Source organism: Malania oleifera, chromosome 12, assembly GCF_029873635.1.
Source record: "Malania oleifera isolate guangnan ecotype guangnan chromosome 12, ASM2987363v1, whole genome shotgun sequence".
NCBI lineage: Eukaryota > Viridiplantae > Streptophyta > Magnoliopsida > Santalales > Ximeniaceae > Malania > Malania oleifera.
Window position 1 is genome coordinate 67,026,617 of NC_080428.1, and position 24,463 is coordinate 67,051,079.

Here is a 24,463-nt window from a genome sequence, read left to right on the forward strand (position 1 = left end):
ACTAGTGCTGTTAATTTCTTGACCATCAAGTTTAATCTTTTCTCTAATATTTTTCATATTGACTAAAATTATATTTCATATATTTTGTCTAATTTCTACTTATCGTAAAACCTTTTGATTCTAAATATTCTTTCCATAATTCTGATTTAGATTTACAAACAACATACACCTTAGAACCTCGTATTGGATACCCCTAGTAAGTTCATCTATCACTAGAGTAAAAAAGATAAGAGCTCAAAGCAAATCCTTGATGTAAACCTATTATGATTGGAAATCCCCCAAACTTTCTACCTGTAGTCCTAATGCATATCATTACTCCATTGTACATATCTTTAATGACATTAGTGTACCCTTTGAATATTAGACAGCAAACGACCCTCAAAAGCCCCAAATAATGTGCTCAAAAAGAAGCAAAAAAGTAACTTTCTCCAAAGCAAATTCGGAGAAGTCTTCTAGTCTTTAAAAATCCTAGCACTCCTTTCGAGCCAAAGTATCCAAAATGTAGCATGTACTGCAAATTCCAAAAAGTCCACCTTCTATCCTTTCCAAAACCCCCAAAATTCACCACTATAAAATCATGAACATTTTGCAGAGCCACCCAAACCTCACTAAAACAAGAAAACAAGTTGTTTGCCACCCAGCAGTGAAGGAAAAAGGACCATTAGTCTCGTTTTTCTTATGAGACATCACACATATTTGGTCCGAGAGCCTTTTGATGTCTCCTGATCTGAAGCAAATCATTTGTATTAATTATTTTGAGAACAAGAGTCCAAATGACATCACACATATTTGGTCCGAGAACCTTTTGATGTCTCCTGATCTGAAGCAAATCATTTGTATTAATTATTTTGAGAACAAGAGTCCAAATGAAAGCCTCGATCTCAAGAGGAATTTTTGCTTTCCTAACAACTTTGTTCAAAAGGAAAGAGCTAGGATTGGGTGATTTTATGGGATGAGTGGAAAAAGACTTCGTAGACAAAGACCCTGAAGAATCCCCAATCCAAAGCTTAACATCCCCGCTTAAAGTAGGAATATAAGAATCTAGTACACCTAGTAAGCAAAGGAAAATCAACCTCACTTTCATTGAGACTCCTAAGGAAATGGAAATCCCAAGAAAAAAGCCTCCCTCCTTGGAAAATAGGAAGCCGAGATTTGTGCTTTATGAACGGAAGATAGTACAAACAAACGTAGCACGAACATCCAACGAAGTCTCACCTATGCATGGATGTTCTACAAGGAATCCTTTGAACAAACTCATATTTCTCTAGTAATCTAACAAACAACAATCTCCAACATAGCATCACCATAACTCCAAGAACTATTGCTAGATTAACTTTAAATAAAATTATTAGTCAAATTTTGGTCAAATATAAGCAAAATAAGCACAAATGTGGAATGATAGAAAGTTAAGAAACAATTATATATGTAAAGGCAGAACAAGAGCTTTTCTATGGCCTTTTAAGTTTTAAACCCCAACCCTAATTTTTTGCAATTTTGACTTAGAAAATAAAACAAAATTAGAAGAATCAATCAAAACTTTTTTGAACAATTAAATAAATAATAAATAACATATTTATTATAATGCTCCACTCAATTCGAGACATGAATTTATTGCATTCATTTCCTATACATTTGACTCATTTTTATTATAAGGGCCCATATAATTTAATATACCTATTTATTGGGCTCTTGTCAAAGGGAAGAGCTATTGACACTCTAGAAGATACACTCCATATTTACATTTTTATGTATCAAATGACAAATCTTATCCTTGATTTTCTGATGAAACGACAAATTTTCCCTTTCTTTTTTCAACTTTTTCACTTGCAAAGTGAAAGTAGAAGGTAGTATGCTATAAAATAAATGTGGAGCGCCAATGGTATTCCTTGGAGTGCCAATAGTGCCTCCATTTAAAAAAAAACACATTCATTAAGTGCATGGATAAATATACAAATTAAGTGCATGTTTTTTTTAAAAGATATCCTAAATAGGTCAATTTTATTTTGTATTCTTCATTCTAAATTATATGCATTCTAAGGTACACACTACTAATTGACTGCTTGATAACAATAAAGTTCACTAGTTTAGTAATGGTTTTGTTAGCATTCCTGACAAGTTTATAGACTTGCATTCCAAAATCGATATGGTGCTCTTTTGGGTACCAGTACCACATACTAGGCTTGGGTGAGCATCATAGTGGATTCGTGATACAATATTTGTAAAGTTTTAGGAAGGCTAGCATTTTCCTTTAGTCATTTATCTTGATATTGATTAATCAAATTGAATGAACAAATCGAATAAGAAATAATAAAAACAAATTATAAACGTTTTAATGTTTTAAATCATATATTGCATGATGTTAACAAATTAAATGGTCAAAGATCCGGTGCATGATGCAGTGTCACAAGCCAAGCTTGTTCAAAGCATTATACTTGCCTATGGTTGCCTGTCTTGTGTAGATGGGATCATGTAAAAATAGTAGTATAGGTTTTACTCATGGGGTGTGTCAATGACTTTGTGTACAATAGGAGTATGACTGGATCAATTTTATGTTTCCTAGTGCTAAATCTAGAATAGCTTAGGGGAGGGTGAATGTCAATCATTGTAAAACTCACTAGCATTTGTAAACGTGTTTAGCCTACTTGCCTCCCTCTCTAAACACATGTTGCCTATGGAGATGTTATTAATTAATTGTGTTGCTTTAATGTTTACCGTGTGATTCTCATTTTCTTGCATGATTGCTTACTGCTTTAACTTAATTTGGATTCGATGGTTGTTAATTTGTTCTTGTGGTAAACTGCAATATACTTTTGTCGACTAGTTAAGCAAGAGTGTCTTAGCTAGTGCCACATGGCCAATCACAAGTTGTGAAGTGTTGGGTCTGTGACACATGGGCCTCTACTAGTAACTAAAATTTATAAACACTATAAACATAAGAGGATGCATAGATAGCAATTTAAGTAACATCTAGTCTGAAAATAACATTAGGTGGGAAGAAAAAAGGGGATTCTAAAAATATTCAAGAAGACAATCCAGTACACACCATAGAGTGTGGAACAACCAGTGTGGAACAACCAATAAAAAAGTCATATATTTTTATAAAGACTTAATATGAAGACAGTTTGCATAATCACTCCAAACTCTTCAGTGTAGAAATCCTAACAATGGACATCTTTATAAAGGTTCTAATCTGATATGGGCTGGTGAATTTTTCAGTAGCTCTGTTGTATAAGATATTAGAAACATCATCCATCATCTCTAACATATTAAGAAAGGAGATACAAATGTGAGGAGTAGCAAGGGCAAGGAGAAGGAGAAATGGGGTATGTGTTGAATAATGATACTGTTTATATTAGTGAGAATTTGTGGAGGAGAGCGGTTTGCTTTTGGATGGTATTCGAGATCTGTGTGGCTATGATTTTGAATCATCTGATTTACTTGGGGATTTATTGTATGTGCCGTGATCTCCGGTAAATGGTTGGAGGTACTTCTATAATTGAGGAGGATGAATTGGGTGAAGAGTAGCAGTGTAGGGAAGGGATTTTGCTCACTCTAGTCGTTGAGGTTGATTGGAAGGACTTCTGAAGCTCAACAATTGATGGATGAGATGGGTTTGTGGTTATTTTTTTGGTGGTACCAAAGTTTGCCCGTGGAGCTACAAGGAAATTGGGGAAAGGATTGCGTGAATTAGCAATTTTGAAGTGTTCGGTAGACTGAGGGCAAGGGTTTAAAGGGGAGAAGGGGGGGGGGGGGGGGGAGGGGGGGCGTGTGTTTCTTATCTGACTTCTTGGTTAGGTCTTATTTATTTATTTATTTTATTTTTTGAGGATTGGTTGTCCTTTTTTACGTTATAATCTCCTTTTTTCCTCTCTTAATATATCACATAACTAGATATATTTAAGTTTTAGCCTTTTAAGGAAAATACCCACATTTGCAAGCAAGAATAAATTTTTTCAAATTAATTTTTTTTTCTTTTTTACCTGAATACAACCAGGAAGATATTCACTAGCAATATATATGGCTTCCTTTGGAACTACCAGCTCCATTAGAAGATTTTTCACAATTCCCTTTAGAACTCCTTACACAAGAAGAAGAGTTTTTAGGTGGAAGTGTGGCGAAGATGTCTAGTAGCTGTAGACTTATGCGAGAGTTGGCCAAATAGTCTATAGTACTTGCTTAAATGCCTTGAATTTTTTGCTTTTCCACAATTTATAATAAATTGGTGCTAATTGATACTAAGAGTCAAAAGAATATTATTAAAATAATAGTATCTTTCATAAATAAAATTTTTTTTGCAGCAAATATGGTATTTGAATTTGAATCTTGAGTCATGTGTGTGCTCCCACAGTTCAAGAAATTGACATTGTTTGGCACAAAGTTATATATTTTCTCCAGCTTATCTGCACAGTTTCTCTCTAGTTGCTAAGATTAACTATTCATCCATCTTCTTGCCAGTTGCTAATCAGATGGACTAAACTAGGTGCGTTGTTTGGGCCTTTCCTAACTCTTTCATTCAAGATTTCTAAAAAGGCATTCTAATTCTTTTGAGACCAACCCATTGTATCTTCACAATCCCAACGAATTACGATGCCCCACATTATGAACCAAAAAAAAATTCTTCTGTACATCTACTTTGTCGTACAATATTTTTCTTCTTCTAATATGGTTTCTTTCTCTATTAAAAAAAGGCTATAAAATTGTAAAATGCTAATGTTAATGCATCACACAGTTGCATTCCAGAGTACTCAATGAAATTGGAAGGTAATGGTCATAGAAAATAATATGATGGCCATACCATTTTTTAGTAAGCAAGTCAATATGATCCTATTTGAGGAAAAAAAAAGAAAAGAAAAAAAAACACTAAACATTTGAGAAAGCAACCATTGTTTCAAATATGATCCTAGAAAGAGCACCAACAGTGGCAAAATAGCACCAAAAATACTAGGGAAAAAACAGCAGGAAAATACAGCAGCTAAAAACAAGAAAATAAATAGTATAGAATAGAGAGAGTGAAAAATAGCTCCAAAATAGACCTAAGACGACAACAAAACATCTCCTTCTGGCACCAAACAGCCCAGAAATAGACAAAGCAGCACCGAAACAGCACAAACAGCCTCCAAACATCTCCAGAATAACAGCTCTGAAGCAATGCATCGACCAACTTCTGTTGAAAACTCATCTAGAAACGGTATTATATATAAGATTTTTTTTTTTGCCATTATGGATTATTTCGTTTAACTTTTAGGGGGTCAAACTTGTTAAGACTAATATATCACATTGCCAAGGGGTCAACTAATGGGGTATAAGCATCATTGTATTTAAATATTTGGGGAAGCCATTGTCATTTGCTGAATGTTAGTGGAGACCTGTATCTTTCTTACAAACCTCAGAGGTCAGTGTATGTTGCCATTTATAATACTTGTGATATTTTCTGGTTCTGGCAGGTTATTATAGATCCATATGGAGTTACTGATGATATTATTATCTTGAATCTTGTGGCATTTTTTAAGGCTTTATTTATTTTGTTTGGAAAATAAATTGAAAGTGATGCATTTATTCTCGTGGTTGAGTTGCAATTTTTTATTTTTGTTTTTATTTTTTGCAAGTCTGCTGGATGAGATTTGATCTTCTACTTGGTATCTGCTGGATGAATTGTGCATTATTGTAATGTTAGTAATGAATGATATGCTGCCATGTGGTTTGGGCTGAAAAGGCCATGCATGACCAAGGCCAGAGTCATTTTATGGAAGAAACCTCCAACAACAGTGAGTCAGCTGCTCTCATGTTATTATTATTATTATGAATGGAAGCATGCAATATATTGTGCCATTGTTCTCCAAATGATTTGATTTGGGAGAGTTGTAACTTCCTGGGTCTACTTATATGGTCTATTGAAGTAGTCCAAATTTTATCTGCCAAGCATTGGACTATGTGTTTCGATCTTAAATTCATTCGTCTAAGCAATGCTGTATCAGTCATCATGGGAGGAAGGAACAGGAAAGCCACGGCCTCACTAAGTTGCGTTTCATGTGTTGCAAATGAGACTGAAATTTCCTCTAGTGCAATCCTGATTATTTAACTTGTCGGAAAATTGTGTAACAGCTCGAGTAAAACCCTCTAGCCCAAGAATATTTGGATCAACAAGTGAACAAGTTAGGTAACTTCATAGATGACTTGCTCAAACTTCATAAACTGCACAAGTTTTTCCCCTACAAAGATAGGTTAGCTTATTTGGGCTTTGAGCTTTTCTATTAAATGCGAAAAATTTCAAATTATTATTATTTTTTTTCCAAAAAACAAAATATATTAACAAAGAATGAGCAAGGTGTCGCGGACCCCAATTTAGACTTGTCTAAGGGGCCGTGCGGCACTCGTCGAGGCTCTCCCTCAACAGAGTCAGCCAATAATCACTTGTTTAAACCTGCAAACGTGAGCATCACTTAAGTCTCGGCATCCACTAATAAGCATGAAATATCAATATAGACAACGATGGAACAGGAACGCAAGAGACATTCATGCTCAATGATAACATAAAGACTACTTATTTTATTCAAGTAAGAGAACACTATACAAGCCATGACACAAGTAATTTGATATTCATTTACAAATCCCTGGAGAATACATGTAAAGTCATCTCTCTCCCCCATTAAATCCCCATTACATTGTCACCCCCTAACATTCTCCCCCACTCATTCTATCGACGACCTCGTCGAGTTGTTGTAAAGAGTCTTCAATATTCAGGTTTTGCTGTTGTTGTCTTGAAGTTTGTAAGTTCTTGGATTTTCAGTCAAAGATGCTGGAAGTTTTCTGTCTTGTCACCATCGGTCCTCTCCTAACAGAGTGCTGTTGTTGACGACCTTCATCCTTGCCGACTCTATTTGCAAGGGTCTTCACTACGTATCTGGCTGCTATCTTCATTTACGGAAGAGTTGGGGCTCTTACACTTCTATCTGTGCTGATCTTCTTCATTGACATGGGGCTCTCCAAGAACCAGGTCTCCAGCTTCAAACTATCATGGTTAGGATTTCAAGCAAAATGTTCATCCTCACAAATTTGACTGTTTATCTGTCACCATCTCAACAAGACATGATTAGTTGCAACATATTTCACAAAAATTACTGCAAAAGTAATACTTCTTAATAGGAAACATAATTTCACAAAAATTTGCTAGTATTTTTCCCCCATTCCACTCGCTACTTGGGCTTCTGAGGACTCCCCAAAAGCCTTAGGATGCCCACCATGCAATTCTTTTCTCCCAAATCAGTGTTCAAGACTTTTGTTGCCTCTTGTATTGTTGTCAAGGCATTCAAGGCCTTTTGCTCAGGGCATTGTGCTACGGGATGGGGCCCCATGCATAGAAAACAAGAAAGTGGCGGTCGTTGCACCCCATTCCTTGCATCTTTGTCGTTCCACTCTCTCATGGTTTGGGGTCCCTTCTCGCTCAAGAAGCTATTAGATCCCTTGTCACTCTCCCTGCCTGAAGATCTATACACCCGAGAAGATCTCTGTTCGTGATTTTTAGATGTTGAGTATTTCCTTTTCGGAGAACCATATGAGTAGTCACCCCCTGCTGCTAGGGTTCGACTTGAGAAATCCTCCAACCGTTCAGTTGCTGCGAGAGTCGAGGGAAGGTCACGAATCCCTTACCTTCGCAGCTCATTCTTCGGCCATGTTTTGAGTCATAGAAGGAAGTGGAAGAGTCTGTCAGAATCTGCCATATCCGTAATGTCGAGCATTAGGGTTTGGAACTCCCGTATATAACTCCCTATCGAGCCTGTCTGTTGTAATTCTTATACCTTGCAACACGCCATGTACTCTGTATTTCCTGGATAAAATTGTTCTTTTAAGGCATGTTTAAACTCTTCCCATGTATTGATGGTACACCGGTTGTTTTGCTTATCTTCACATTTGATTCTCCACCATAACTTAGCATCCTCGGTAAGACGTACCGTTGCAATGTTAACTTGGTCCCCCTCTAGATCAATCCTTGAGCACTTAAAGTAGTGTTCTAGATCAAAGACGAAGTTGTCTAACTCCTTTGCATCTCGAGCGCCCCCAAAACATTTAGGTTCTGGAACCTTAATTGACCTTATTGGTTATTGGCCTTCGAGACATATGGGCCACTGCATTTAGCTTAGTACTCACCTCTCGCAAGTCATTCTAAATTGATCTATTATGTTTCGAAGATTACCCACCTCCTTCACATCCTCTTTCATGGTGCTAATAGATTCTTTGACATTATCTGCAAGCACATAAAAATCATTAGTTAATTCCCGTAGGGAGGCCTCAAGCTCTATTGGCTCTCCCCCTTGGGATGTCAGGAATGTCATTATGCCCTCAATGTGTTTCAGCCTATTCTCAGAGGCTTCCAATTGGTCAATGTTCCTTTGGAAGACCTCAAGCTCTATTGGTCTTTTCTCTAGGGATTTTATACGTGGAAAATGAATTTCTCAAGTTTCACAATTCTCATCTCAAGCTCAGATACACTATAGAGGGTTCCTCTAGTGTTCTCTCACGTGACCTCAAGCTCTATTGGCACGCTTCTCTCTTTTGACAATTCTGTCATAAACGCTTGGAGTTCGAAGAACTTTGTCTCCAAGGTTTCAAGGTTTGCCACTCTTGCTTCTAGCACCTCAACACGCTCTATCTTTACGGACTTCGAAGTATTCGTTCTGCCGTTAATGGTGCACACGCAAACCTTGCTCTGATACGAACTGTCACGGACCCCCAATTTAGACTCGTCTGAGGGGTCGTGCGGCACTTGTCGAGGCTCTCCCTCAACAGAGTCCGCCAATAATCACTCGTTCAAACTTGCAAACGTGAGCATCACATAAGTCTCGGCAACCACTCATAAACATGAATTATCAATATAGACAACGATGGAACAGGCAGGCAAGAGACATTCATGCTCAATGATAACATAAAGACTACTTATTTTATTCAAGTAAGAGAACACTATACAAGCCATGACACAAGTAATTTGATATTCATTTACAAATCCCTGGAGAATACATGTAAAGCCATCTCTCTCCCCCATTAAATCTCCATTACATTGTCACCCCCTAACATAAGGCACAATGAGAGGAGAACAAGATGTCATTCTAAAAACAAAAGCAAAAGTTACAAAGAGATTACAATAAAGCTGCTCTGCCAACCCTTTGAAGGTCGGACTGCGACAGCTCTAAAAAAAAAAATAATAAAAGAAAAAAATGGACCTACAAAGAGCCCAAGAATGCTACTCTATCCTGTAGGAACTTAGGTGAGGTTGTGCGATCCTTGTAGATTCTCGTATTCCTCTTATTCAAAGTCCATAGAATAGAAAAACTGTTCAACACTGTAAAGCTCTTTCCTTCCTGTTCTTGCCAAAACCCCAATATCTCACAAGCATGAAATCACCACAGCCCTCAAAAAAACAAAAGGAATGGGCCCTTTGAAGAGATTACCGTAAAGCTGTCTTGCAATCCCTTTGAGGTGGGACAATGACAACCTTCTTAAAAAGACCAAATGAATGGGCCTAGAAAGAGGCTAAGAACACTACTCTATCTTATAGCAACTTAGGTGAGGTTGTATGATCCTTGAAGATTCTTGTATTTCTCTCATTCCAAATGGTCCAAAGAATAGTAAAAGTCGCACAACACTATAGATCTTTCCTTCCTGCTCTGGTTGAAACCCCAATATCTCACAAGCATGAAATTGCCCACAGCTCGAGGCATCACCCAAGCTTCACCAAACAAGAAAACAGAGCACTCCATAGATGCTTTGCCATCCGACAGCTAAGGAAAAGGTGTGCTTTTGTTTCAGTGAATACACAGCACATCATGCAGTATCAAGAGACTTAAAGGGTCTTCTAATCTGTTATGTGTGTTCATTCTATTGAGAATCTGAATCTTAAAAGGAACCTTTGCCTATAAAATAATCTGGCTACAAGGAAAAAGATTGGGGGAAGGAGTTTTTGAAAGGTTGAAGAAAATAAATTTAGGAGAATAGAGATTTGAGGAATCACCCTCCCAAACCCTCTCTCTTGTTCTTCATATTTTTTGTTTTTTGATCAACAGAAAGAAAATATACTTGCAAAGCATCAATGGGATGCCAACTAGTGGTACAAAAAATTAACCACTCTGAAGAGTGTTGCAAACATCAAGGATTACAAAATGATCATTAACATTTTTCCCACTAAGCCAGCTGGAAACAGCAACAATCCATTGGTCTTTGCAGGTCTGAAAAGAAGTAGATGGATCTTTGAAGGCTCTCTTTTTTCTTTCTTTCCAAGCACACCAAAAGATGGTGAGAGGGATGAGGTTCAAAGCCTTTTACTTCTCCTTTGCAACTGAATTTGCTGTAACCCACTGCTGCCCAGCCAAGGAGAGAGCCAATTCCACAAGTTCTTTGTCCAGGGGCAGTGGAGAAGAATGTGGTTGATTGATTCTGTGTCAGCCATAAAAAGAAAACGCCGATTCGTGACTATAAACCCTCTTTTCTGCAGATTGTCGAGGATTAAAATATATCCATTTGCGGAGTCCCAAGCAAGAAAGGCAACCTTTGAAGGGGCTGCTGTCCTTCAAATGTGAATCCAAGGGGACTTATTGCAATTTGTTCCCAACAGTGAGAGCTTATTATATAAAGATTTAACAGTGAAAACACTATTTTTGTCCAAAGCCCATTTCGGCTTGTTGGGGGTGTTTTGGTGACACAATTTGTAGAAGTCAGAGAGTGTGTGAAGTTCCCAATTTGCCACGTTCCTTTTAATGTCGCAGAAAATTACCTGATCAGTGTTTTGGAGGAGATGATCATAAGGGCATTTCTATACAAGCCAAGTTCTAGATGGAAGGAAATGCAGCTCTATGATTGCAGTTCTCATGTCACACATCATGCCAAAAATAAACATTGGCCCCATTCCCCACTTGAAATGTCACAAATAGGAAAAAATCATCCATCCTTTTTTGATAAATTTCCATACTCCCACATCTTAGGGACCTCTTCTATTGTGAGTTGTCCAATCATTGTGCTCAAGCCTATATTTAGAAAAAATAATATCCCACCAAAGGTGGTCTTTCTCCTTCATAAATCTCCATAACCACTTCCAAGGGAGGGCTTTATTGAAAGTGAGGGATTTGAACCTCAAACCCGAACAAATGGGTTGTTTGACCATTCTCCATCTAATGAGGTGATATTTAAACTCCTCCCCTAACTTCCTTAAAGAAATCTTCTTTGAATTCCCTCCAATCTCCTGGAAACTGAGGCTGGTAAGGGCAGGAGAGACATGAAGTAAGTTGGAAGATTTGTCAAAGTGCTCCTGATAAGAGTGGGTCTGCCTCCTTTTGATAAGAATTTTTTCCATCCTGCCGGTATCCTTTCAAACTTTTCAATAATAGGGTCCCAAACTCCTTTATATTTGAATTTGGCTTCGAGGGGAGACCGAGGAAATTAATAGGAGAGGTTCCCATCTTGCCACCCAAAAGAGCAGCAAGGAAAGTTTCCTCTGTGTTCTCCCCAATTGCAATAAGCTTACTTTAACTAAGGTTCACTTTTAGGCCTGAGATGGCTTCAAACCCTAACAAAATGCATTGGAGGTTGAGGATATGAACGGGGTCATCTTCACAGAAAAATAGTATCATCTGCGAAAAGAAGATGAGAAACTTCTGTAAGCCTTCCATTTCTGCCCACCTCGAGACCTCTAAATATCCATCCTTTGGTAATGAGGCTTGAGCGTTACTCATCATACCAACAGAAAAGGAACAAAAATGATTTAGGGCTTTGAGCATGGTAGTGAGCTCATCAAACTCTCTTTCATTGAGATTATTGAAAAATGGTAAGCCTAAGAAAGTGAACCCTCTCAAAAAAGAAAGAGTTGATGGTTGCATTGCAAAGAGTAGAAAGCTTAAACAAATAGGACACCGCCATCTCCAACGAGCCCCCACCCAACCAAACATCCTCCCAAAACCAGACACTGTATGGTGTAGCCATTTCCCACTCTGAAACAGATAAGAGGGAAGAACTATAAGCAACTGGAAAACGAACTTCTTGAGGCTTGCATGAGAAACAATGCCATTTCCTCTAGTATCCCGCCCATTCTAATGAATACCATACTTTTTAATAACATAGTCCATAGGGAATTAACTAGGGATAGCTCCACAAACCAATCAGAGAGATGCTTTTAGTAACCACATGACCTAGCCCTAGTCCCCCTTGATTAATTTAAAATTATGAGACTGTTATTACACTCTTGCTGCCCCCTGGTGTATCTTTGGCTGTAATGAAGTTGGTTTGTCCTGCTGGGTCACTTCGAGTAAATTTCTTGAATCTTTGCTAATCAAGTATAACTTGATGAGTTTCTCTTTGATGTGGGAAGCTCAATGGTTGGTATACTTGTTTTGTTTTTCTTTAGCTCCCCTCTTCAAGAATTTACTTGGGGCCAAGACTACAATTGTGTTGTTTGGTTTTCCAGGATTAACTTGGGCTTATTAGGTTGCCATGAGAAAGGGACTGGGCTTTTAGGACATGTCAAATCTATGGACCATGAGGTCCCAAGTACCTTGTGCCACTGTGTTGGGTATAGGAGCAGCCATGCATATCCCTGACAAGTTTTGATTTCTTTATTTCTTCATTTCTTTCTCCTTTCACCGTTAAATCTTAATTTTCACATTGCATTTGATACAGAGAGAAAATATAATGAAAAAAAATAATGAAGAATGTATTTCTTTTACTTTCCTTTCTTGAAACAAGATGGTTGATCCAAACAGAGCCTTAATGATTAAAGGAGAGAGAATCAATGAAAAGAATCCAATGGTGTTTTGGATAGTTTCAGAATCAGTAACAGTTCTTCTGTAGAAGGAAATTCCTGCAGCATTTTGGTCCAATTTATCTTGAACTGTGATTTTCCAAGTGCCACCTAAGGGAAACCGATTTCTTTTTCAAGACCATAATTTGCCCATGATCCGTCCATCAGCTGCTTCAAAATTACTGTCCCTCTCTGTTGGTATGATGAGTTTGATTCATATGTCATTATATCTTGACCTATGGACGAGCAAAAAGAGTAGCAGCTTCTTAGCTGGAGTATGCAGATAGAAAACCACCCAACATCCATTTAGAATATTAATTGCCTTTTCCATACCTTCTTTTTCTTTTTCTTTTTCTTCTCTATGGCTTTAGCTTGTTTTTGTTATATCTGGCTTCCCAACCAACCATGAATTCTAATGAAAAGTGTCTTAGGTAGTGTTTTGGGAGCATGGAATTTAGGCTTTGGATTTGGGAGAAACTCAATCCAATTTTACACTACATTTTTATTTTTAAATTTACACAAATCCAAATCCAAACCCGAAGTTTCATGCTTCCTAATTAGGTTAATGTTGAGAAACCTTCTACCATAGATTGTCTCTGGATTTGGCTGGTTCTGGATTAGTTGGGCGTAACCTGTAATGTTAGTAATGATATGCTGCAGCTTGCAATTATTAAAGTATGGTATCGCAGAGTTATTTTAGGGAAAGATAACAGTTAGTCAGCTGTTCTCTTGTGTGTATTATTATTATTATAAATGGAAACTTGCAGTCTCTTGTGCCAGTGTTCCCCAAATGTTCTGATTTGGGGCGTTGTAACTTCCTGGGTATACTTCTGTGGACCATTGAATGTAGTCCCTTGCCAAGCATCGGACTGTATGTTTCAATCTTAATCCCTTCTTGTAAGCTGTGCTGCATCATTCATCATGGATGGAAGGAACTGGAAAGCCATGGTCTTGCTTAAGTGGTGGTGCATGTATGGCACATGAGACTGGAATTTCCTTCACTAGCGGGATCCTAATTGTCTGATTTGTTGGAAGCATCTGTGTAATGCCTCGGGCCTGACCAACTAGCCCAAGAATCTTTGGGTTGAAAAACTAACCAGTAAGGTTACTTGGCAGATGGCTTGCCCAACCTTCATAAACTGTTCTCCCACCACATGGATGGGACTAGGAATTGTGGTGTCACATTTTGATGATGAGAAAAAAATTGTTATTGTTAGTTTTGGGCTTTGAGCTGTTTTACCATATGTAATCAATTTCAAATTGCCTATATTTATAGGGTCCGTTTGGATCAAAGATTTTACTTGGGGAAAGGATTCCCTTGTATTTCCCATCTAAATTAAATACAATCAAAAATGAAATTTTGTTTTAATATAATTAAAAATTAGGAAAAATGAAATATTAACATTGTGTAAAATCAAAATTTTGTTTGTAGATTTGGTAATTTTTTTAATTTTATTTTTTACTTTCCTTAACAACTAATTTCATGTGGATTTTTTGATATTTTTTTCTCTTTTCCTAATATTTTTTGAGTTCCCAACGGGTCATATTGTTCTGCCCCTGGTGTATTCTTTTGGTTGTGGTGAAACTGGGTTTGTTGGGCTGGGTTGCTTTGAGTGAACTTCTTGAATTTTTCCCTATTCAAAGTACATTTAAACCTGGCCATTGGCACACGGGGTTCATCTCCCAGGGGTTCTAGTCCCCTTCGGGCTCCATATGGTAGAATGGTAACCATTTATGCGGTTTACACTTCAAAACACAAGTACATTTGATGAGTTTCTCTCCGGGTTCTAGTCCCATTCGGGGCTCCATATGGTCGTATGATAACCATTTATGTGGTTTACACTTCAAAACACAAGTAAATATGATGAGTTTCTCTCCATGTAGGAAGTTCAACGGTTTAGTGTATATGTTTGGTTTTCCCTTGACCTCTTTTTCCAAAACTAACTTGGGCCTACTAGGTTGGCATGAGAAAGGGACCAGGCTTTTAGGATTTTCAAATCTATGGACCCATGAAGGCACAAGTCCCTTTTGGCACCATGTGGGCTGGGTGTAGGAACAGCCGTGCATGTGGCTTACAAGCTTTGATTTCTTTCGTTCTTTCTTTCCTTCTGCTTTGACTATTAAGTCCATTTTTCATCCCATTCGATGTAGACAGAAAAAAATTATGCAAAATATATTTTTCTTATTTTATTTTATTTTCCTTGCAATAGAATTTTATGCAATAGAATTTTCTTGATCCAAATGGATGCCTAATGGTTAAAGGAGAGATACTGATGAAAAAGAGTCCAGTGGTGTTTTGGATAAGTTTCAGGATCAGTAACAGTTCTGCAGACACAAATTCCTGTTAAGCATTGTGGTCCAATTGGTATTGAACTGTGATTTCCGAGTCCCACCAAAGGGGAACAGGTTTCCTTCTCGAAATCATAATTTGCCCATGATTCATCCATCAGCTGCTTCACAATTATTGCCCCTCTGTTGCTACGATGCGTCCAATCGAGATTGTGTTATTGTATCTTGAGCCATGGCTGAGCAAAAAGGGGAGTAGCTACGTAGCTGGAGTTTGCAGATAGAAAACCACCCAACTTCCATTGGGAGTATCATCCTTGCCATCTCTCTCTCTCTCTCTCTCTCTCTCTCTCTCTCTCTATGTGGGCTTGGCTGGTTCTTCTGATATTTCATTCCCAACTAACCATGATTTTCCCTGGCAAAGTGTGTCTTCATATTGAGGAAGATTTCTGCGCACAACCAAAAGAGAGTGGAGGGAAGGAGGATGGATGAACAGCATGCTCTGGAGTAGAATTATGTTTGGATGATCCCCAAACAGGAAATGAAAATTTCACTGGTTACGAGAACAACTGAACAAGTCGGATGAGAGCATTGTGTTTCCACTTTATTTATTTATTTTTTAAAAATAACAATAAAACTTGCACGAAATCGTCTGTGCAAATCTAATATAATGAATGTACTGGTTGGTGGGGGTGGGCGTGGGGTTGGGGTGGAGGTGGAAATTCAATTTGTATCAGTTTCAGAACAATAATTCAACGGAACAGTCCTTCCCCTACGTAGGTAGTGATAATAAAATCATGGCGTTTCTTGCACTCAATGGTTACACTTACACAAGCAGCGTGCATGCGCATCCATTACTTTAATATTTTAATACACTATACTATATGGTTTTCTGTCCTAAAGTTACGATAGTAGTTGGCTTAGTGTGGGCGTCTGACATTCATTCTGGTGCACGCTCACTCCGTAACACACCCCACCCTCCCACCTCCATCAACAGCATCTGTGCCCCTTTTGTTATTTCTCCATTCTGACGCGAAAAGAGAGAATTCTATTCTCGGGTACCATTTTAATTTCTATTTCTAATTTTTTTTTTCTTTTGTTTATTGGCAGGGCTTGCTCTTGGAAAAATAGAGCAGAACATAGTAGATTTTTTACCTTGGATATCGACACAATAGATTTATCTTTCCAAAATTTCATAAATCTATTCAATTATTTGATTTTTAAAACATTGGCATCCTAGGAATAAAATCTCCATGTGGGGTTTGTCAAAATTTTGAAACCTTGGATGGTATGCACTATCTTGCCAAACTTTAGGACAGGTGCTAACTTTTTTTAAGGATTGGTTTTTCTTTTCTTTTCCCTTTTTGGGTTCAAATATGGAGTCATAAAAATTTGAAAATCTTAGAAAAAAGTTTGCTTCCCTTTGGCCAGACCTCAAGTCTTTTATCCAAACCCATATAATGCGAACCCTTATAGTTAATCAGGAAAAACCCATATAATGCAAACCCTTGTAGTTAATCAGGAAAAATGTATATGATATTATTGTTGTCATGTGGAAGATGGAGCATTAAACAGCGGGGAAAATATAATGGTACGTACGGTGTGGACGATGAACCGTTGGGCGCAGGGGAAGGCAGGGCAGGTCTTTGTTGGTTTGTTTGTTTCGATGCTAGGAAAATGAAATGCAGCAGAAACAGGGGTCTACGCACGTGGACACCCCGTTCCCCCACCAACACCACCACTACCACCTCCGCAACCACCAGCAGCAGTAGTAGAGTACTGGTACAATCACTTTGTTCTTTCTCCCCTTCTCACCCACGCAACCACAGAATATCCCACACCACACCTCACCGCACCCTCTCAATGAGAAGCCCATTGTCAAAACAAAAATCTACATATATAAATTAATATATATAATGGGGTGCTAGGGTGTGGACAAACTCTCCAAGCCTCTATAATCCTATATAGCCCACTGTTTGATCTGTGTTGCACTGTTAGTAGAAAATCTCAGACAAATCGTCACCACTGTCCTCTCTCTCTCTCTCTCTCTCTCTCTCTCTCTCTCTCTCTCTCATAAATGCACTAGCCCAGTTCAAATTTCCAAGGTTGTCCATGTTTTTTCTCACCTAGAACGTGTAGCCTCCCTCCAACATTACACAGAATTCGGAAATAATTCTATAATCAAGTAACTTGGTTTAAGTATTTTGGACCAATTAATTGATTCCGCTAGCTGTTACTCATGATCAAAGCTAAATGCTTGGTGTCCAGGCGTGTCTCACTGGCCCACTCAGTTGAGTTTGATCCTATGGTGTGGAAGGAAAATAAAATGATGGGTATATAAGTGATGGGGTTTGTGATACCTTAGGCGCAAGTAAAACTTTGTCACGAAAAAATAAAATAAAAACTCATTTAAAATAATTCTACATTAATCATACCAATTCAAACCTTTCCCAAAAGAGACAAAAAAAAAAAAAAAACCAAAAAACAAAAAGTAGAACCCAATTAAGGCTGTGTAATGTGGTGAGGGTGAGGTGTTGAGAGAGAGAGCTGGCATTTCATTTGAAAGAGGTTCATCAAACCTTTCACCGTACTAATTCACAGCCAAAAGAAACAGAAAAGAAATATAATAATAAGAAATAAAGAAATAAAAAAAAGTCTTGAAGGAGGATGAATATATCGAGGAGGGTAGTAGTACATACAAAACGCAACAGCTATTACTCTACTCAGAAATTAGATACACAGCTAAACTCAAAAACCCACGGGGCTGTACCTGTACCTGGGTAAGTCATACTGATCCATACACTTCAACCTTTACAGATAGAGAGAGATCCAAAGATGGGGTTTGGATGCAGAGATTTATGATGCTATATATAGATAGATAGGGGTATGGGGGAGTTAGAGAGAAGACTGGCGAAGGCACTGAACCTTTACAGTCTGATCAGTGAGATTATTATTGTTATTAATATTATTAACTAGTAGTACTACTGTATCTATATATATATATATATATATATATATATTCAGGCAGGCTGGGGGTGGGTTGGCTACTAGGGTAGACGCAGGCACTAGGGTAGCTTTTGCTCCTATAAGATCATAGAGAGGCCTTTTAAAAACAAACAGAACTTGGAGAGATCATGAATCATGAATCATGATGACCTCACTCCGAAATTTAATACTACAAATGGTAAAATACAGCTTTGATTCTCCCTCCCGAACTCTCACCATGATTTGCTAGATGTTACAACTCACCCCCTAATCAGTAACTGTTTTCATCCCTCTCAAGCTCAGCTTCTCTCTCTCTCTCTCTCTCTCTAATAAAAAAAGTGTACCCCTCATTGTCCATGTACTGTTTTTCTTTATATATATATATATATATATATATATATATATACGTATATCTTTTTTATTTTTTAAATTCCTAAATAAGCTTCCCACACCGAATTGACACATCTCTAATATTTTATTAAATAAATCATAAGTGAAAAATCACTTTGAAATTATTAATGTTTAACTTTACTCTTTCCATTTAGTGAATCCAATTGATATTGATTTGCCCAACTTTTCTTTTGATAGACTAAAAAATTTTACTCATAAATTAGTCCAAAACTCGAGTTGGGCATCTTTTCTATGGGAGCATCTATATGAACTCAAATGTGGTTAAGCTGGAATTCAGTAAAAATTAGGGGGATTTATCATTCCGTGTATTAATCGGACAAGGAAGGATTCAGAAAGTATATACAAGTATCCCAAAAAGGTTAAAAAAGAAAAAAACCCAACAATTAGATTAAATATAAATAATAGAAGATAAGGATCATGGCCGCCGCCATGATTGCAATGTAAGCATCGCATGCATTCGCCGTCTTGTCGCCATGCAAGATGATGATGATTGATGAGACGGCTCTTTCCTTCAATTCCCATTCTGCTGTATCTCTTCAAAGAGGCACGTCGGGAAGATGGTCTGTGAACCAATATAATTGATCGATCTTTTTTCTCTCACCCCTTTTGTTTTATTGCACCTGACATTAAGTTTTTTTTTTTTTTAATAAATAGATCCATTCATGAACTTAAAAATGCAAATTGACATCAAGATCCCTCTTAATTTTTGCATATAAAAGAGGTAAAAAGGGTTCATAATTTTTCTTCGGATTTATTTGATAGGTTCTAGAAATAGTAAAATTTATTCATTAAAATCAATTGATTGGAAATTATGACGCGTCTAACTAGGAAAATTTATCCTTCTGTATACTTGATTGCACAAGAAAGTATAAAATTTTCATTGAAGGGAGCATTCTTATTATTTTTTGAAATAAGGAGATTTATATTAATGCAATGTAACATTACAGTCCATAGGTGAAGTTGAAGTTGTCATTACACACAAAAAGATTAAAAGGAGGGTGCTGAGAAAAATAATTAGGATTTGCATTGACAATTGCTACCATATGGTGGACTAGAGAGCTTGCCTCTCTATTAACATAAGCAAAAACGATTACAAAAGAAGTTTTTAAGATTTTTGATTTCATTAAAAACAGAAACTGATTCCCAGCTTGAACAAGAACTGTTAAGCAGATCATCAACGCCTCTTTTGGCATCGCAACAAACCAAAGTGTTTCACAGTTTATCCTTTTTTGCTTGGACAAGAGCCTCCCTGATTGCCATGACTTTAGCTTGGTAGGCAGATGTTGCTTGGATCTTGACTCCATGAATAGATAAAATCTTAGAGGTATTCCCCTTAACTATACCTCCAGCAGCTGAGTCATTAGGAATAAAGGTTGCATCACAATAAAATAATGCATTAAAATTTGGAGGATTTATATTCCACCCTAGTTCCCACCCTTTCTATTTTTATCGCCAAGTGGCACACCATTATGCATAGAAACTAGTAGATCTATTTTGTGATTAATAGTACTTGATGCCTCTTTAATCTTCTATTTGTCCAGGTTAACAAGTACATCCCACCAATTATTAGATCTCTCTAGTTTAGATTGTAAAGGAGAAGCAAACCATATTGGTTGTGTAACGAGACAATGAAGAAAAAGATGATCGAGTTGATATTTCATGATACATATTACATAGTGTACATTAAGTATCCTCCTCTTGACTCTAGTCAGAATAATATTCATCAATAATTTTCACATAAATATCTTGATCTTCGTTCTACATTTAAGATTAAGGACAACTCTCAACTATTTTTTCTTACATATCATATTCGGATATGTATTGAAATGCTAGTTGTTTGAATTTTCCATTTTGATAATGTAATGAAAAGCTGAATTAATTGGAATTGACCTATTTTTAAATGGCGTCCACAATCATTTATAATGGGGTGAACCATAGGAATTTGGACTTGTTCAACTACTTCCCAAATCTCCTTTGAAAACTCTTGCACTATCTCCTCTCTTTTTCAGGATGCATTCTGTTGATCAATGAAATCCTTCACATTAAGGGTTAAAGTTGATTGAAAATCAATGAGAAAGAGAGGGGATCCAAGGTTCTTCTCCATGTGAGAAATCCTCATATCCCCATCTATCCTTAAACGCACTTTTTCATTTATGTGAACATGAATAAAATTTAATATAACTATATTTAATATTTAGTTTAAGTCCTCATACATTTAAACTAAATTCAAGATTCAAAATTTAAAGCTCCAATTATGAAGTAAAAATACATTTGAACTCCCATTCTCGAGTAGTTAGGATGAAAGAACTACTACCCATATGCATTGATCCTTTTTTTTTGTTTTTTAAAATTTGTACACTGACACGGTGTATTCTTATCAATTGCTACAATTATACTTGTTTAATTTGTGAATCAAGGCTTTGGCCTAGTGGTCTGAATCTTTTTATGAAAACTATTGTGATTTTTGAACATGCTTATACATATAATGAGAGTGATTGATAGGTATTTTATACTGATTGAGTGGTGTGTGTTTTGAGCTCTATACTTGTTTATTTTTTGGATAAGCTTTTCTGGATATCCATTTTTAGGGTTAAAAAGAAAAAAAAAAAGACGAAAAAGAAACTTAAAAAGAAAGGTCATACGATCCCATGACTGTTTGTTTTTGGGCTGATGGATGCATTTACTGGTTAGGCAGGTATCCATCCTTCCTCAACTTGAAGTTGTACATATTTTATTTTATAAGTGAAAGACCTTAATTTGAATAGGAATCAGTCAGGGTCTTCTGGGACCTAATTTGTCCCATCATGGTCAACAGTTTGTCCAGTATCCTCTTAAATTGTGGAAAGAGGTGGTAGCTGGGCAGACAACAATTGTTTTTATTCAAAAATTCATTAGATTTTAATTGCTTTATTATTTTTCAACAATTTCAATAAGGTCGCTTTTTATTTATATATTCATAGAAAAGTAAATGTATAACAAATTTATAAATTTACAAGACTCCTGCAGAAAAAGATAATTGTAAAGAATGAGATAATTAAGGACATTATAATAACATAATATGTAAGTGATCAATTGATGGAAATTATGATAATCATTGTTGTAGTTTAATTTTAAATCACCAATAGAATTAAGATATATATTTTTACCAAACACTATGATTGTGTGTGTGTTTGTATGTTTATTTTTTTTTTCCCAAAAAGCAAGAACTTTAGTGAGATGATGGGAAATTAATTAACTAGAGGGTCATATTCATATCCTTTGTTTGCATAATTAATTAATTAGAATGGCTCCAAAGATAACCCTATTAGAGTCACATGGTGCGCTATAGCTGGTGCCTGGTGATATATAATCATGCAATTCATATATATATATATATATATATATATATATATATTGTTTTTGCTTCCCCAGACGACAAACTTAACTGACTTCCATGCCTGATTTCCAGCATCCATCAAGTATGAAACGAAAGCCAAAGCTATTGATGTTTACCTAATTCTGCTCTCTCTCTCTCTCTCTCTCTCTCTATATGTGAACATGCGCACCTTTAGCTTTCCTGTTAGCTTTGGGCATGCATGTCGTTGCCTTTGCCATTTCATGTTACTGGTTATATTTGTCACGTTCTTGGGAGCTGGGGTTGTTTTGGGGTGTGGGGTACCCTATAGGGAAGGCAACAGAACAAGGGCACCATGCCCTTTCAATTCTCCTGTCACATAATTCCAAGGGAACACTCCCAACAGAATCTCATGCGACTGACCCACAATCTTTCTCACTCCTCCCTTGGGTGTGCCCTCTTAATTTCCACCTTTCCTTGCCAAAATCACTAATTGATTACCCCCTGAAAGGCACCCTCTCCTATCTTTTACGGGTCACCGCCAAATCATGTCTCTTGAAATATTCACTCGTGCAAGCATTCTTTTTCCTTTCTTTTCTTTTTCTCTCTCTTTGGTAAACAAACATTCATTTTATTGTCTGGTACATGCAGCAAAAGTCTAGCTAGCTAGCATGTGATGTCGGAGGAGCTGTGACATATATATATGATCCTTTTTTTTTTTTTTTTTCAAAACATGAAAACCCCACCATCATATATGCACACCGACCTCTGGTCTTCTGGGCTAGCTAAATTAAAGCTAATGAAATGGACAGCAGTACAGTTAGTTTTGTTTCCTGGTTGGGTAATCACATCATATATCTCTTATACGTGACAAAGAAAAATTAAGCTCTTTTTAGCCAAAGCCATTGGTTAATTTTAGGCCCTTTAATTTTGGCATGCATGCCTTTGTTGTTGATGTTGATTAATTGGGTTGGATTTACATTACCTCATCTTCTTCTTCTTCTTCTTCTTCTTCTTCTATTGTTGGTTAATAATATAAAGAAAAAGAGTACTGTCACACTTTTTTTTTTTAAAATAAAGGAGGGCGACACTTTTAATTATTTATTGATAAATCATCACTTTTGGTGGAAGAATACTATGGTTACATGACAAACATTGGGAGATTATAGAAAAAAAAGACATTAAAAGCCTACCAAAAATAACACCAACAACCAACCAAAATAGGACTATAAATCCAAACAAAACTAAATAAGAAACAAATCTAAACAAGTCTAGCAAAAACAAAAATACTAAAATAAACTAAAATAAAAAAATCTAAACCAACCAAACAAAAATCGAGAGGATGAAATAATGACGAAGGGAAGTGAGGCCCAACCTATCCTTCCAAAGGATACCTTTTAGAGAACGAGGTAAAAGATGCTACTCTTTGTAGATGACATTATTTCCCATTTCTCATTTTCTAGCGAGAAAATCAGCCGCACTATTTGTAGAGACTTGAATAATTATAGTATTAACTAATAAAAGAAGAGAGGAAAAGGAAATTTAAAAGGGAGAAAAAGCAGGGTTCGTTGACGAACCCTCCAGCTTTGTCGATGAACTCCATGTTGGATTCGTCGCATGCCACGTGTCCCGTCAATGAAAGATTACCAAGAGAGATATTTTAGGGTCTGAAATACGTTGACGAAGGTCATGAGTTCGTCAATGAACTCCCTTCTTGGTATCATCAACGAAGCCAGGAATATAAGTATGCCAAAATCAGATTTTCAGCGCTTCATGCAACCTCTCTCTCTCTCTCTCTAACTTCGCCCTCTCTACCTTCTCTTTTTGATTCCAGCTCTGTTCTTTGTTGGTTCGATGATTTGAAGCCACCACGTCACTCTTGGGAAGATTTTCTTTAAATCTGCTGGAGTGGTTTGTTGGTTAGGCCAACTTGTGAACCATCCCAAATCAGGGTAAGTAGATTATTTGAGTATTTCTAGTATTACCCAGTTCATTTGAGGTCAGATTTAGTATTATATGAGAATATACTGGAGTTTTGTGAAATAAAATTAGGTTGTTATATTTTCAGGAATAAGATGTTTTGGGACCCTGCAGACAAGGGTTGAGGATCCCAGAGGATGGTATTTCAGGAACCCAGGTAAGATGATATTATGAATTATAGCTTAGGAAATGTGCATATTTGGATTTAGGGAAATATGTATGTGATGATTATTTAAGTGAATTCAGTTATTTGATTGAGAAATTATATGTGTATTATCCCAGAATGTTGAAATGATAAATGCCGTACGCGTGAAGTTGTGAATAGCATCTAGTGCTCAGATAGTCAAGTAAGGGAAATATGCTATGCTAGAAATTTTAGTATGATTATTAGTAGAAAATATATGTTTTACTAGATTATTATTATTCAGATTATGAAATATTTGTATAGCAGAAAATATAGATTTTAGAACATATGAGTTTATTTATTTAAATCGTGTGGCATGAGCTTATAACAAATTAGCACAGTATTTAAGTAGTTACAAATACCATGTTTTATAGTATATTAGCAAAAAATATCATGGGATATATATATTTTATAGAATGATGAATTTACAGTACATATACATATTAAAATTATACAGTATATTTAGAAACATTATATACAACATATGTACAATAACATATATTTT

The 24,463-nt window shown here is 36.6% G+C and overlaps 1 protein-coding gene across 5 annotated transcripts in view; it reads left to right on the forward strand.

Annotated features, from left to right (window-relative positions):
- Positions 1-24,463, forward strand: part of LOC131145074 (transcription termination factor MTEF1, chloroplastic) — a 59,351-nt gene that overhangs the window by 27,080 nt on the left and 7,808 nt on the right. For 2 of the 5 annotated variants that reach the window (XR_009133965.1, XM_058094135.1), the window contains one exon: positions 5,607-5,919. The exons of 1 other annotated variant lie outside the window; for it this stretch is intronic. Coding sequence is in view for 1 of the 4 variants with exons in the window: in XM_058094135.1 (XP_057950118.1) it covers positions 5,607-5,625 (19 nt within the window). In the remaining 3 variants the exon portion in view is untranslated. Of the gene's footprint in view, positions 1-5,606; positions 5,920-23,628; positions 23,668-24,463 lie in introns of those variants that run through there. 2 more of the 5 variants (XR_009133967.1, XR_009133968.1) reach the window with 2 other exon arrangements.